Below are 13,229 nucleotides of genomic sequence, written 5' to 3'. Positions count from 1 at the left end.
ATTCTAGACTACCCGATGAATCAGGCCACTAACTAGTAGATATATATATATATATATATATATATATATATATACAGCAGTCTCAGTATGCTCTGTGTTGCCATGTCTGTTAGTGATGGCCACCAATCAGCGTGGCACAGCCACATGCCTAGGAGGAGCTGGACAGTAGACAAGTGGGGGAGGTGAGTGAGGCTGCTACTGGCTTCCCAATTTTAATAATATCTCTAATGTGTCTGTGTGCATGTATGATGTGTACACTGTGTGCAGAATTATTAGGCAAATAAGTATTTTGATCACATGATAATTTTTATACATGTTGTCCTACTCCAAGCTGTATAGGCTTGAGAGCCAACTACCAATTAAGTAAATCAGGTGATGTTTATCTCTGTAATGAGGAGGGGTGTGGTATAATGACATCAACACCCTATAGAAGGTGTGCCTAATTATTAGGCAACTTCCTTTCCTTTGGCAAAATTGGTCAGAAGAGAGATTTTACGGGCTCTGAAAAGTCCAAAATTGTGAGATGTCTTGCAGAAGGATGCAACAGTCTTGAAATTGCTAAACTTTTGAAGTGTGATCACCGAACAATCAAGTGTTTCATGGCAAATAGCCAACAGGGTTGCAAGAAGCGTGTTGGGCAAAAAAGGCGCAAAATAACTGCCCATGAATTGAGGAAAATCAAGCATGAAGCTGCCAAGATGCCATTTGCCACCAGTTTGGCCATATTTCAAAGCTACAACGTTACTGGAGTATCAAAAAGCACAAGATGTGCCATACTCAGGGACATGGCCAAAGTAAGGAAGGCTGAAAAACGACCACCTTTGAACAAGAAACATAAGATAAAATGTCAAGACTGGGCCAAGAAATATCTTAAGACCAATTTTTCAAGGATTTTATGTTCTGATGAAATGAGAGTGACTCTTGATGGCCAGATGGATAGGCCAGAACCTGGATCAGTAAAGGGCAGAGAGCTCCGCTCCGACTCAGACACCAGCAAGGTGGAGGTGGGGTACTGGTATGGGCTGGTATCATCAAAAATGAACTTGTGGGACCTTTTCGGGGTGAGGATGGAGTGAAGCTCAACTCCCAGACCTACTGCCGGTTTCTGGAAGACAACTTCTTCAAGCAGTAGTACAGGAAGAAGTTGGTATCGTTCAAGAAAAACATGATTTTCATGCAGGACAATGCTCCATCACATGCATCCAACTACTCCACAGCGTGGCTGGCCAGTAAAGGTCTAAAAGATGAAAAAATAATGACATAGCCCCCTTGTTCACCTGATCTGAACCCCATAGAGAACCTGTGGTCCCTCATAAAATGTAAGATCTACAGGGAGGGAAAACAGTACACCTTTTGGAACAGTGTCTGGGAGGCTGTGGTGGCTGCTGCATGCAATGTTGATCGTAAACAGATCTAGCCACTGACAGAATCTATGGATGGTAGGCTGTTGACCATAACGAAAGGTGGCTATATTGGTCACTAATTTTTTGGGGTTTTGTTTTTATATGTCAGAAATGTTTATTTCTAAATTTTGTGCAGTTATATTGGTTTACCTAGTGAAAATAAACAAGTGACATAGGAATATATTTGGTTTTTATTAAGTTGCCTAATAATTCTGCACAGTAATAGTTTCCTGCACAAACAAATATCCTCCTAAAGCCTGCTTTACACCTTACAATTAGGTGTGCGATCTCGTATGCGATGTGACACGCCCAGATCGCATATGCGATTTAATGAGATCGCACGTAGGTCGTTCATTTGCTGTCACACGTGTGTTAGTAGTCAATGTTAAATTGATCAATTTTGTGTGCGATCCTTTAGATCATGTGTTCTGTGACGTATGCATTGGGCACCTTTTTTTTTTTTTTTTATTGATTTGCCAAGCGTGTGTAATGTGTAGGGATGTGTTTTTACTATGTCATTTGCCATTCAGCTCTGCTACATGGCTGCTGACAGCAGACACAGACAGCCATGTAGCAGAGCTAAATGGCAGATGACAGCAGACACAGAAAGAGCCGCACGATCAGAATGAACTCGGGTTAACTTCACCCGACTTTATTGTCATGCTGCGGCTCTGTCTGTGTCGCGTCCTGATTAGCGGTTACCCGTGAAGGACTCACCGGTGACCGCTAAACTCCTGAGTAACTGAATTGAGCAGCCCTTTCTCATATACTCACCGATCCCCGATCTCTGGCGCGGCGCTGCACGGCATTCACACTGCTCCGGCAGCTTTTACTATTTTGAAAAAACCGGTCGCTCATTAAACAATCCCGTATTCCGTGCTTTCCCGCCCACCAGCACCTATGATTGGTTGCAGTGAGACACGCCCCCATGCTGAGTGACAGGTGTCTCACTGCAGCCAATCACAGCCGCCGGGGGGCGGGACTATACTGTGTAGTGAAATAAATAATTAAATAATTAAAAAAACGGCGTGCGCCCCCACCCCCCCCCCAATTTTAAAACCAGGCAGAAAAAGCCATATGGCTGAAGGCTGGTATTCTCAGGATGGGGAGCTCCGCGTTATGGGGAGCCCCCCAGCCTAACAATATCAGCCAGCAGCCGCCCAGAAGTGCCGCGTACATTAGATGCGACAGTTTTGGGACTGTACCCGGCTCTGCCCGATTTGCCCTGGTGCGTTGGCAAATCGGGGTAATAAGGAGTTATTGGCAGCCCATAGCTGCCAATAACTCCTAGATTAATCATGTCAGGCGTCTCCCCGAGATACCTTCCATGATTAATCTGTAAGTGACAGTAAATAAACACACACACACACCTGAAAAATCCTTTATTAGAAATAAAAAACACAAACATATACCCTCGTTCATCACTTTAATAAGCCCAAAAAAGCCCTCTGTAATACTTATATATGTTCTGAGGATTTCGATAGCGTAGGGCAATGACAATCAGAGACGAGTTCCTGGTACAAGATGTTTTATAATATGTAACCACGGTAGATACACAACGGAAAACACAGCAGTACAAATACACAAAATACCTTTCCGAAACGGAGCGAAGGGAATTCCCGGGGCCACGCACCGGACTCCCCCAGGGAGACCACCAGAGCGAACCCCTATACAGGGACTGTCCGGCAATCACCCCGGAAGGCCTAAATGCGCCGCAGCCGGGACACAAGGGGCAAGCGGTAAAAGTCCAGGAGTGTCCGTACGGAATGATTGTCCAGAGTGGTTACGAACCAGAGAGAACCGGGCAGAGTGCTGACCAAAGATGGCAGACGGAATCCGGGCACAGCTTAGAGAAACCGGGTAAGGTCCAGAGTCGGTCGGTCGGTAGTCTTTAGGAGGATCCAAAGGCAATCAGGATTAGCAGCAGCAAAGCAGGAGCACACAGCAAGCAGTATACTCAGGCACTGGACTAGGCTTAGAGGCGGCCTTTTAAGCAGCTGGACAGGAAGTAGGGCAACAGAACAGTAAACTCCATGTTAACCGAGGGCAAGCTCATTCAAAAGAGAACTGGAAAACCTGGAAACCTGACACCCTCCATGTCCGGCGTAATCCAGGATGGTCCTACGTTGCTTCCAGCTCTGCTGCATGAAGGTGACCGGAGCTGCAGAATACACCGCCGCTAATAAAGGATTTTTCAGGTGTGTGTGTTTATTCAGGATTATTCAGGTGTGGCTGCCAATAACTCCTCATTACCCCGATTTGCCAACGCACCAGGGCATCTAATGTATGCGGCAATTCTGGGCGGCTGCTGGCTGATATTGTTAGGCTGGGGGGCTCCCCATAACGTGGAGCTCCCCATCCTGAGAATACCAGCCTTCAGCCGTATGGCTTTATCTGGCTGGTTTTAAAATTGGGGGGGACCGCACGCCGTTTTTTTAAATTATTTAATTTTTTATTTCACTGCACAGTATAGACACGCTCACCGGCTGCTGTGATTGGGTGCAGTGAGACACCTATCACTCAGCATGGGGGCGTGTCTCACTGCAACCAATCATAGGCGCCGGTGGGCGGGGAAAGCAGGGAATACGAGATTGTTTAATGAGCGGTCACCCGTGAAGGACTCACCGGTGACCGCTAAACTCAAAATAGTAAAAGCCGCCGGAGCAGTGTGAATGCCGTGCAGCGCTGCGCCGGTGATGGGAGATCGGTGAGTATGAGGGAGGGGGGAGAGGGATAGACTGACATGGACAGAGAGAGAGGGACAGAGATAGTGACCGACTGACAGAGATTAGTGAATGACAGACATTGTGAGGCGCTTCAGAATGCAGCTTTTCAGCTGCGCTCTGAAGCGGACCTTTTTTAAGCTGCGGTGCAGAGCGCACACCTGCGCACATAGCCTCAGACAGCAAAATCGTATGAGGGATGTCACACGTTTCAATTGACTAGGTTCATACAACAAAACGTCCAATGTATGAGGAATAAACGACGTGTATACGATCATCGTATTTGCGTTCAAACTTGATCGCACGTAGGTGTCACACGCAAATACGTCACGAACGATGCCGGATGTGTGTCTCTTACAACTTGACCCCGACGACGGATTGAAAGATCTATTGAAGCATGTAAAGCAGGCATAAGATAGCCAAATCTTAAAAAAAACACTCCAACTTCCAAAAAATATTAAGCTTTGATATTTATGAGTCTTTTGGGTTGATTGAGAACATAGTTGTTGATCAATAATAAAAAAAAATACAACTTGCCTAATAATTCTGCACACAGTGTATTATGTATGTCAGTGTACATGACTGTGCATAAATGTATGTCTGTTTATATGTATTTTTGTGAATTTATCTTTAAATATGTATATGTATGTAGGCCTGTATGTGTATGTATCTGTATCTGTGTGTGTCTGTGTGTGCATTGGGCCCACTGAGATTCTTTCACCTAGGATCCACAAAAATGTGGAGCCGGCCCTGGGTGCCAGTATGGAGAGGAGGGTTCGTTAGGATGGAGTCACGTTGTGCGAGTATCTGATTGTACTGACTGGCCACAGCTCTCCTGACAGCCTCTGCTGCATAGAAATACATGAAGCTGAGCCGCTCCTGTCAGGAGAGAAGCCGTCCAGTTAGTGCTATCAGATACTCGCTGAAACAGGGCTGGTGATGGAGCAGTGTAGGTGGCTGGTATGGAGCAAGGCGGGTGATGGAGTGGTGGAAGTGGTTGGTATCTAGCAGGGCAGGTGATGGAGTGGTGGAGATGGCTGGCATGGAGCAGGACATGTGATAGAGCAGGGCAGTGACTGGTATGGACAGGGGCATGTGATGGAGAAAGGCAGGTGATGGAGCAGGGCAGGTGGCTATCATGGAGCAGGTTAGGTGATTAAGCAGGGCAGGTGGCTGGCATGGAGCAGGGCAAGGTGATGGAGCGGTGAAATAGCTTTCGGGAAATAGCATGCTGGCCCTTTAAGAGCAGAACAGGTATGCACAACCTAAGCATATTCCCAGGGGAACTGTGTGGTGTGCACAGGCCCAAGGAGGAGGCAGCAGAGGAACACGTGGACGGCCGTGGGAGTGTGGGGAGGACGCAGTCCGGCAACAATGGTGAGCAAGTCAGCGTCCCAGCAGGAGAGAGGCAGGGTAGTGCATGGATGCCGGTGCTACACATGGCTGAGCTGCAGGCCTCAACTTTGCATTCACTGATGCTGGTAGCTGAGGCAGTGCAATGATTGTAACTTGTCTGTCACAGAAAATGTAAGCGCATGCGCCTTACCCAGGAATCTGGCCACCTTTTACAAACTACAGAGGGGGCAGTTAACCTTTGATTGAGGTGTAAATTATAGCATTGGAAATCCCTCTCTTCTTAAGAATGGAAAGATTTTTGAAAAGTAAAGCCCTCATTTAATAAGATGAGACAACCCCTTTAAGGGGCAAGCAGTTCTCTACCAGTTCATTGCACCATATGTTTAGCAGAGTAAGCTTATAACAAGTAAAATAAATCTTCTAAATTTAGAACTATGCTGTAGTTCTGAACAGTGAAGTGGTATAAAATTAAATCAAGCAATATCAATTTATTCATTTAACTGCTGGAAAATGTTCCATAATGAGATCAACCTGTGCTGGCATCAATGTGAACCTCTTTAAAGTTCATTCATCAGTTACAATGTAGCACTAGCTATGCTTGCCGTGATGGATAAGTCAATATGCCTGCAACCATGCAAATTGTGTTATAAGCATGACTGCCTGCCCGCACTTGCCAACATACATTACATTCTCCTGTGCTTTTCACCAAAAGATTTTTATTGTGAATTGAAAAGGAAATTGAGAGAAGAAAATTAAATAATGTTGTGAAATGTGGACATTTTTGCTTATCTGCTGTTTATATATTTCATTAGGCATTTAGTAGTATTGCTGTATAATAAACACTCTTGCCATCTGTTTGGCATGTAGCCCTTGCTGTTTGCTGTTATGTACATTATATTCATTATTCATTCATGCTGTTCTCCAGTTAATGGTCTTACCTAATTTAAAGAAAAATATAAGCCCCAACATTGTAAAAGAAAAATTCCACATTCAAATATATACATATATATATATATATATATATATATATATATATATATATATATATATATTGTTTTAATTAGATCAGTATCGGTGACATTGAGTTGTTTCCATCTTTTATTCCAAAAGTGCAACGTAATTTGAAGAAGAATAAAGAAACCAAATTTGCTAAATAAAATTTGTCAGTTTTCTAGCCTAAAGTGAGTCAGAATTAAGGCATACAGGAATTGCTCCACAATTAATAAAAGGGAATCTGTTACCAGGTTTTTGCTATGTAATCTTAGCAAGCCATGATGTAGTGGCAGAGACCCTGATTACATTGATGTGTCACATATTAGGCTGTGTTTTGCTATTTCAATCAGTGTTTTATCAGCAAGTGATTATCACAACAGGACTAGGAGTTTTATCCCTGGTAATCCAACCATGTCCCCAGCACTGATTAGCAGCTTTCTGTTACTATACAATGTCCACAGAAAGCTGTGGTGTGAGTGGGGTTATACAGGGCTCAACATCTCATCGTGGCTTAATATGAAACAGAGAAAACTGGGATTCTAAAATATCGACTTCACCTAGTAAACTAAGTGATACACTGACAAGCAAAAGGGTAACAATGTTTTGACCTTTTGACTTTTAGGCTTCATATCTCACCATCCACTACAGCTGTGAGTGTGAGACTGCCTTCATTTTAATAGACGATCATTTTGGTTATTTCATATATAAATTTGACCTGCCACTATTTAGCATATGATTAGTTATGCAGATTCTTGTCATGTCACTGCAATGTTACTGTTTTGCTCCTAAAAATCTAAATTTAATTTTTATTTATTATTATTTTAGTATTTTGTAAATCTTCTTTGCGTCAAATACTGTCTCAATCTTTCTGAGCATGCTCTCCATCAGATTCAAGCATGTATTGACTGAAATCTGATCCTACATGTTCCCAATGTTGGTGGATATGTATTCAGCTTTTTCTTCCACTCTACCAACAATTGTTCGATTAGGTTGATCTCTGGGGCCTATGGCAGCCAATCCAGCTCCTCTACTTCATTGTTATTGAACTATTTTTTTGCCAATCTTGATTTATGTTTTGGGTTGTTTTCCTGGAAGACTATGTCTTCCTTTTCATACTCATAGTACGCTAGTGTACAAAGTAACTCGTCTTGTAGGATACTCACATACGTTGTAGCTCAGAATTGAAACCACCAAGTCCTGGTCCAGTATTTAACGCCTTTGGCTGTGAAACAACCTCATATCATCAGGCTTCATCCACCGATCTTCACAGTTTAATTTCTCAATCTGTTAGCCCCTTATTCCCTTATTTTTTTCCAAACCCATTTGCACCCATGAGAGCCTAATCTATTGATTCCATATCATATTGCTCCAAATCATCCATTTTCAGTCTTCTACTGTCCACTTTGTACTTTTTTTGTAAACTTGCCCTGAGCCTTTTTATGACAATTTTGAAGTTGAGACTTCTTCACCTTTTTTCATGCCACCATTCCAGACTTGTCTAATGTACTTCCACAGTGCTTGCATGGACATCTGTGATCTCACTATTATGAAGCATACAGGCCACTTTCACTACCATGTTTGTCACATGAGAACTGTTAGACCTTCTGATGAGCCAACTTGTTGACTCCAATATTTTGCCTGGATGTCCACCTCTTGGCTCTTGAATGAATGAATGGACGGACATCATGTCATATTCTTCTAACTGTCATGGCACTCATTTGATGCAGTTTGGCAATTTTCTTGACCGAGAGACTGATATCAATGAGCTTGATGATGCTGTTTCTCTTTTCTTGGGAAATCTTCATGGTTGCTCGTCAATTCAAACCAATAACCTGTCACTTGGGAATCAACCTAATAACACTGAGCTATTAGGGAATGTGAAAAAAGATTGTAATTTGTAGTAAACAGGAAAAAAAAAAAGGATTTTTCTACCACCAGGAGCAAAACTATAACAATGCAGTGACATGACAAGGATCTGTATAATTAATCCTATGCTAAATAGTTGAAAGCCACGTTTATGTATGAGATAGCCAAGGTAATTGTTTATAAAATGAAGGTAAGGTAGTTGTTTCACTTTCGAAGCTGTAGTGGATGGTGAAATATAGAGCCTGAAAGTCAAAAGTTCAAAACATTGCTACTCTTTTGCTCATCAGTGTACATCTTTGAAGCAGGGTCTCTATCCCTACCTACCTTGACTAGCTCCTTCCCAGAGGGATATCAGGCTATTTTCCGTGTCGAGACTCCTAACAGAGGCTCCATTGATTTTTTTTATTTTTTATTTACCTCATTTTGTTGTCAGATTACATAGGAAAAACTTGCTGACGGATTTCTTTTAAGGGGCTTGTCTTACGATAGTCCAAACTGCACTACAATTTTGGCTCAAAAACTTGACTAACGTGAACCAACTTTGAAGAAGGTTACACCAGACAGTCTAAAGATGCCCCATCTGTGTCACCCTGCATTAGCCACTACAATAAATTTGGCATATCTTGTCAAATTCCAAGGCTAATTTTATGACTGGATAATGAGTTGTTCACTACTCAGACAAACTCTTCTTAGAGTGTTTTCCCTGTTAAAATACTACATACTAACTCACCTTCCATGCTGGCGCTGTTCCAGCAGTGTCAGCACTCGATCTGCTGGGGCTCACATGACATGACATGTCATGTCATGTGAGCCCTGCACCAAATCAGTGCTGGCCTAAAGGTCAATTTCTCGTGCGATCGCACCCGCCCCCATCGTTTGTGCGGCACAGGCAATTTCTTGCCCGTGTCGCACAAAGTTGTAAACCCCGTCACACGTACTTACCTGCTGAGCGACCTCACTGTGGGCGGCGAACATCCACTTCCTGAAGGGGGAGGGACATTTGGCGTCACAGCGACGTCACACAGCGGCCGGCCAATAGAAGCGGAGGGGCGGAGATGAGCGGCACATAAACATCCCGCCCACCTCTTCCTTTCGCATTGCCGGCGGGATGCAGGTAAGCTGCAGTTCATCGTTCCCGGGGTGTCACACGGAGCGATGTCTGCTGCCTTGGGAACAATGAACAACCGGCGAGCAGAAGGACGTTCGATTTTTAGGAAATGAGCGACGTGTCAACGAGCAACGATAAGGTGAGTATTTTTGCTCGATCACAGACGCTCGTAGCTGTCACACGCTACGATATGTCAAACGATGCCGGATGTGCGTCACTATCGACATGACCCCGACAACATATCGTTAGATATATCGTAGCGTGTAACGTGCCCTTTACTCTCCCCGCTTTTAGAAGCATCAAACATCAAGAGGACGTGAACTGCCAGACTCCTTCAGTTCGAATCTTTCAAAGGTGGTGAGAGGGAAACAAAAGCTGATTGGAAGCAGGGCTCGCATGACGTAACAACCTCACATGACCCCCCCCCCAAAAAGTGAGTGGAACAGCGCCAGTATCGGAGGGGAGTATAAGTGTTTTCATTTTAACAGGGGCTAACACTCTGAATGAGAAGGGGTTGTCCGAGTAGAGGACAACCCCTTTAATAAATGTGCCCCAGTGATCTTTTATAGTTTTAATTGCATCATTACTTTTGTTTCCTGGCACTGCTGGCTGCAGTAGCACGTGACCAAGTTAATGAGGGAAGGCCGTCGCCAGATGCCTCTTGATAGAGATGATCAGAAGAGCACACTGGAGATAAATTAAAAAGGGGTAAGCGGATAGCCTGGGCAACCCTATATGCACATAGCATGCATATTCCATACACTATTTTAGATTAGCAATCTGAGTAAAAAGAAATGTTTTATTTCCTTGACTTAACTATATTACGCCTGTGGGTCCAACCTATGAAGACATCATTACAGAAACTCAGAGTGTTCGAAAGAGCTTAAAACAGGACTATGACATGTGAGTACCTTTCTCTTAATTGGAGGTGTTTGTGGAGAAGTATGTTTCTGTTATGTACTGATAAAGATGTGAGTGGAGATTCAGCTTTTGGTTTTCATTTTTTCTAATAGTGACGTTTTATTCTTGCACATTATTCATTGTTTCAATTATTTGCACCCTATTTTGGTTAACCTGATATTAAAACTATAATTTATAATTTTTTAAAGCTACCAAACTACATAATAAACAGTCCTAGTGCATTTATGCGATCTATATTGCCTACAGATATAATGCACAAGTAAATTGTAATAAAATATTTGGATTTTATTATAACAATTTAGAATATACAATGAAGTTTAAAAGAGAGGTTAAACTGGTGACAACAAAATCCCTTGAGAAAGACAGTGAAATGCACGTTGGGAGTTCCCACCTGGACACCTAATATGCTGTACACTTACTATTAATCTGTACCTCTTCATCTTTAGTTGTCAACTACTGATTATTGATTTTCATGTTTTTTATACACTTGCAGATTTTATATTTAGATTTCTACTTTTATATGCATTTATCTGATTTCAGTGCACACATATTCAGTCCCCACTAGAGATGGGCGAACCCACTGATGTTCAGGTTCAGCAGGTCCAGTCGGATTTAAAAAAATATCTGGTTTGGGACAGTACTTGAATGCAAACATCTGATCAGATGCCAAACCTCATAAGTCTGTAGGGACCCGAAAATTGTGGTGGTGGTAGAAAAGGCCAGGGGAATTAGAGTAGGAGTGTTATAATTACTGAGTCTCCTGTGCAGCTGTAACACTACTTCCAGGTCCACTCATTAACCCTCATACATATTCACTGCTTTCCCAGCCCACTGTCAGGCCCCTTGTCTGTAAATGGTTGCAGTGAGATCATGCCCCCATCCTGTGTGACAATGTCTGTGATTGGTTGGAATACACGCTTTCTGCGTCACTATAGTGGTGTAAAAATAATAAAATAAATTGGTGTAACGTCCCTCATTTTGTGATGCCCAGTACAGAAAAAGCATACAGCTGCAGCCCCCAGCCATATGCTTATCTTGTCTGTGTGTCAAAATAAGAGGGACCCTGTGCAGCTTTTTTTAATTATTTAAATACATCATTTTAAAAAATAGTGTGCGGTCCCCCCAATTTTGATGCTCAGCCATGATAAAGCCGACAGCTGGTGGCTAGTGTCCTCAGGCTGGGAAAGCCCATGGTTATTGAGCCTTCCCAGCCTAAAATAGCAGCCTCCAGCAGCCCAGAATTGTTGCATCCATTAGATGTGACAATTCCGACATTTTACCCAGCTCAACGGAATTGCCCTGGTGTGGTAGCAATCAAAGTAATATGAGGCGTTAATGACAGTTCACAGCTACCACTAAGCCCTAGATTAGTTAGTAATGGATGGCATCTATGAGATCCCACCATTATTAATAGTGTAAGTGAAAAGAAATAAACACAAACACAAAAAAATCCTTAATTTGCAATAAAATAAAAAAATAACCTCTTTGTCCATTTTAATAACCTCAAACACCTAGTCCAGATGTAATCCACATGAGGTTTTATGATGATCTTATCTTTGCTACATCCTGAAGTTGCAGCTTGTGAGCACAGAACATGACCGCCCGTCAATCTCAGTCAGTCTGTGCCTGAAGCCTCAGCTGTCATGGTGACATCACTTTATCTGTGGTCACAGATGGAGGTTCCCACAGTACCCCACCTGTGACCCCAGACAAACTAACCTCAGGTGACCTCAATGAACTCAGTGACCATTCTTCAGGTGATTCAGTTCAAGGAGAACTGCATCTCCTGGCAGAAAAACTTGTTTTTTTTGCCAAAAGATGCAGATAGTGTGCAGAAATTTATACAACAAATTCCTGCACCAATACTGCATCTCCTGGGAAAAAAAATTGCTGCATCAAAATGCGATGCAGTTTTGATGCAATATTTTGCCAGTTGATGCAGATCTGCTGCTGAAAATTCTACACTAAATTCCTGCAACAAATCTGAATCTTCTGGCAAAAAGCGCATCTAAATGTAAAGTAGTTTTAAAGCAATATTGATGCATTTTTTTGACAAAAGATCGTGCTTTGATGTATTTTTTGCCAGGAGATGTAGTATTGGTGCAGGAATTTGGTATATAAATTTCAGCAGCAAATCTGCATCTCTTAGCAAAATATGGGGGGACCCTAAGCCAATTAATTAATTTATTTTTACACCACTATAGGGATGCAGGCAGCGTTTCTGCTTCCAACCAATCACAGACGCTGTCACAGGCTGGGGGAGCGGTCTGACTGCAACCGATTACACTGTAAAAAGATAATAGCGCATATGAGGAGCACCCGTGGAGTGATATCTTTATATTTGTTTTTAGAATTGCTCACCTGATTAGGTTGTGCGCCCTTGCACAACCTCGGTGGTAGGTGTATAATTCCTCTGGGAGATGAGGGACTGTGTCAGCTGGCGTTATCCGATATTTTGCTGGGTGGACCCGGGTGATTTACCGCTGGTGGTTCCTGGTTCACCGACTCCTTGATTCCTGGAACTCCGTGCGAACCTGCGTCCTCCCACTGGTTTGTTCAAAGAGAACTGATGGAACCTATTACTCGCAGCAGCTCTGGCCGGATTCCCTTGCGGGAGTATGCATATGTTGAAAGGAGGACCGGTCTTTTGAGCGCTAGTAATAGGTCTTTAGTCTTGATCTTTATAGAATATTAAGCTTTATTGTTATCAACATAAAGCTCTTGTTTTCACAACGCGTTTCAGCAAGATCCCCTGAGACACCTGAGGAAAGCAAGGGGATCTTGCTGAAACTCGTTGTGAAAACAAGAGCTTTATGTTGATAACAATAAAGCTTAATATTCTATAAAGATCAAGACTAA

General features: G+C 42.9%; 1 protein-coding gene across 1 annotated transcript in view; it reads left to right on the top strand.

Moving 5' to 3' along the window:
* The window catches only part of FAM227B (family with sequence similarity 227 member B), a 756,766-nt gene that overhangs the window by 665,405 nt on the left and 78,132 nt on the right, over positions 1–13,229 (top strand). The window contains exon 15 of the mRNA XM_075345811.1: positions 10,275–10,352. Within this exon, the coding sequence (XP_075201926.1) occupies positions 10,275–10,352 (78 nt within the window). The remainder of the gene's footprint in view (positions 1–10,274; positions 10,353–13,229) is intronic.

Source organism: Anomaloglossus baeobatrachus, chromosome 4, assembly GCF_048569485.1.
Source record: "Anomaloglossus baeobatrachus isolate aAnoBae1 chromosome 4, aAnoBae1.hap1, whole genome shotgun sequence".
Classification (NCBI taxonomy): domain Eukaryota; kingdom Metazoa; phylum Chordata; class Amphibia; order Anura; family Aromobatidae; genus Anomaloglossus; species Anomaloglossus baeobatrachus.
The sequence above is the reverse complement of the archived record's forward strand: the minus strand, read 5'-3'. Positions and strand labels throughout refer to the sequence as shown.